Source organism: Mastomys coucha, unplaced genomic scaffold (assembly GCF_008632895.1).
Source record: "Mastomys coucha isolate ucsf_1 unplaced genomic scaffold, UCSF_Mcou_1 pScaffold5, whole genome shotgun sequence".
NCBI classification, from domain to species: domain Eukaryota; kingdom Metazoa; phylum Chordata; class Mammalia; order Rodentia; family Muridae; genus Mastomys; species Mastomys coucha.
In genome coordinates, this window is record NW_022196911.1 from 72,792,808 (window position 1) to 72,796,103 (window position 3,296).

The following is a 3,296-nucleotide window of genomic DNA, read 5'->3' on the forward strand; positions in this document are numbered from 1 at the left end:
AAAATCTTTTTTTTTTTTTTAAAGAAAAAGAAAACCGTTTATATTTAGCATTTATTTAACTAACATTGATTTTAACATTTTATAAAGAATTATCACTAAATAATTTTATTAATTAGATAATGGACAATTATTGAACTACTAAATAGCTTGAGTTAATTATAAAAATAATGACTATGCCAGCCATGGCGGCACATATCTATAGTCCCAGCACCCAAGAGGCTAAAGCAGAAGGGTGATGAATTCAAGGGTAGCCTGGCTACATAGCAAGACTCGGTGTCAGAAAACCAAGGGCTAGAGGGATAGCTCAGTGGTCAAGCACTTGCCTAGAGTATGCAAAAACCTTAGGTTTCATCCTCAGCACAACACACACACACACACACACACACACACACACACACACACACACTCACACACATACATACACACTCACACACTCTCTCACACACACACACATGCACACACATACAAATATGCACACACACACATGAATAAGTACTTTTTGTTTTGTTTTTGTATTTTCGAGACAGGGTTTCTCTGTGTAGCCCTGGCTGTCCTGGAACTCACTCTGTAGACCAGGCTGGCCTCAAACTCAGAAATCCGCCTGCCTCTGCCTCCCAAGTGCTGGGATTAAAGGTGTGCGTCACCACTGCCTGGCAAATAAGTACTTTTTGACTAAGGGAAGGAGACTGCGTTTGAGGAGGCCAAAGGAATATCAAGCCTGGACTTAGGCTGAGAAGAATCATAAGGACAGTGAGATTACTTGAATGAACATGGTAAAACTAATCCTACGTTTCCCATGAGACAGAGTAAGTTGCTCATATAAAGTGGTACGTGTGTACTTATTTATCATTCAAGAAAGCAGTCAGTGCTTAGGGGAAATGTGCCACCGCATCCTGCAGATAAAAACCCGTACTCAAGGCGTAAGCACACCCCTAAGTATATACATCTGCACATGCTCTCACAAGGTAGACAGTGCGCGCGCGCACATACACACACACACACACACCCCTTCACGCCTTCACACCTTCACATGTACACATGTTTGCACCTCGAGCTTCAAAGGACAGAAAGGAAGATGTACCATGGGCCATCTCTTGCCAGAAGCAACCGTGTCATTTTTAGGAAAATGAGTTCTCTGGAGTGTGGTCTTACCAATCAAAGTTTTATTTAATGGCTTATGCTGGGTTGCTTTTGTTTGTTTTGGGGACAGGGTTCCTCTGCACAGCCCTTGCTGACCTGGAACTCACTGTGTAGATCAGGCTGCCCTCAAACTCATGGAGATCTGCCTGCCTCTCCCTCTGCCTCCCGAGTGCTGGGATTAAAGGTGAGTGGTACCACGGCTTGGCTTGGCTGTACCTTTCTAGAGAGACAGCACACTCGAAGCCCCGAGGTTGAGGATTTTCAGATAACACTGACCTTACTGGTTGCCTTGGTGAAAGTTACCTACATGTTCTAAGGCTTTAATTTTCTCTTGCTTTGTTTCAGAATAGTTCTTCTGAAAAAAGGAGGCGAGGTTCTCGCTGAGGCTGTAGGAGGTGTCTTCGCCAACAAATGTCTCCAGGAGCTGTACAAACTGCAGCAAATCAAGGGAGACTCCATTGAAGGCACTCCTCCCTTTGATCCCCTTGTAAGTCTGAAAATTCCTAATAGTTGCATGTAGATCTGTGAAGCAGGAAGATATATCAGGCAGTAAAGTCATTGCTTCTCTCAAATCTTAAGGAAAAAGTAAGTACCTGTCGGGTAGATGCCTCCCATCACTTTGTTTGGGTGATTGAATACAAGGTTTTGCATATTCTATATTCGTTTATTTATTTTATATGAGTACGCTGTAACTGTCTTCAGACACCCCAGAAGAGGGCATTGGATCCCATTACAGATGATTGTGAGCCAGCATGTGGTTGCTGGGATTTGAACCCAGGACCTCTGGAAGAGCAGTAGGTGCTCGTAACCACTGAGCCATCTTTCCAGCACCCCCCCCCCCCCAGTTTTGCATATTCTAAACAAGGGCACTACCACGGAGCTAAAACCTGGTGCCAACATCCACTGGTTTTGCTTCTCGGGAATCCATGTTCTCTCTATGATGACAGCCAACCATAGTTGTCATTGGGGAAACAATTCTCTTCCACTGTCAGTTTAGATACAGAGCAAGATGGCACGGGGCCTTCCCACCCTTGCTGCTTGGATGGATGATGTAAGGTTTGGCCAAGAATTCATATATAACAGCAATGCAACCTACTCTAGGCCAATGAGTTAGCCTCAGCACTATCTTGAGAACCACCAGGGTGGTTTTGGGTTGTATCCTGATTGCTGAATTAGTAGCATGTAACACATTGATGGATGCTCTTGTGGTCATTTCTGAGACAATGTGAAGAAAACTGCATAAAATCAAAAGTGGTGCAGAGGACACACATGGCTGAGAGAGAGAGCGTCCTCTGTTGGAGCTGGTGTGCATAAAGCAGCTGCCTCCAGACCAACCAGTTAAAGGCTTTATTACATGCTACACACCAACTCCTCCCCCTAAGATTGTTGACCAATATGTTTGTCCTGAAGCTCAATGTGACAACATTATATTTCACAACATGTCATCCTACAGACTCGTGTTACACTCATCCATAGATCCAATCACATGTGTCCCTGTGCCTCCTGTGAGGGATCTGATGAACTCAGAAACAATCATTTCTCATGAGGTTCTAAAAAGGTTGTCAATAGAAATTGACACAGATGAAGAACACGAACTTGCCAGTCATAGGAACTTGACAAACATTATACACGCTCATTACAATATTTGGAGGGCAGAAAGTGTTATTTGGGCTTTGGAAAATGACTCAGTGGGTAAAGTGTTTGCTGAGCCATCTTGAGTAGCTGGGTTTAGATTCCTAGCAGCCATGTAAAAATTGGGTACAGAGCTTAAATCCCAGTGCTGGGATGTAGACAGGCAGCTCCTGGGGTAATGCTGAAATGGCAAGCTCCAGGTTCTGGGAAAGACCCCATCTACAAATGGTAAGTTGTCAACAGCAGAAGATACATCACCAACCTCTTGTTTCCACATATAAGGCATGGGTGTATGCAGCCACATGCACACACACACATAAATCACATGAACGAACACCGATCAATTAATTAGATTGAAAACAAAGTTTACTATTTGATTCAGGCTTACATGAGAAAAGATTGCAGATAGAAAATAATCCTGTGCTAGGCAGTGGTGGCACACATCTTTAGTCCCAGCACTTGGGAGGCAGAGGCAGGCGGATTTCTGAGTTTGAGGCCAGACTGGACTACAAAGTGAGTTCCAG

The 3,296-nt window shown here is 44.0% G+C and overlaps 1 protein-coding gene across 4 annotated transcripts in view; it reads right to left on the reverse strand.

Moving 5' to 3' along the window:
* Positions 1-3,296, reverse strand: part of Efcab5 (EF-hand calcium binding domain 5) — a 107,095-nt gene that overhangs the window by 41,585 nt on the left and 62,214 nt on the right. For all 4 annotated transcript variants that reach the window (XM_031353341.1, XM_031353342.1, XM_031353339.1 and 1 more), the window contains exon 13: positions 1,448-1,662. In XM_031353341.1, coding sequence (XP_031209201.1) covers positions 1,448-1,662 — 215 coding nt within the window. The remainder of the gene's footprint in view (positions 1-1,447; positions 1,663-3,296) is intronic.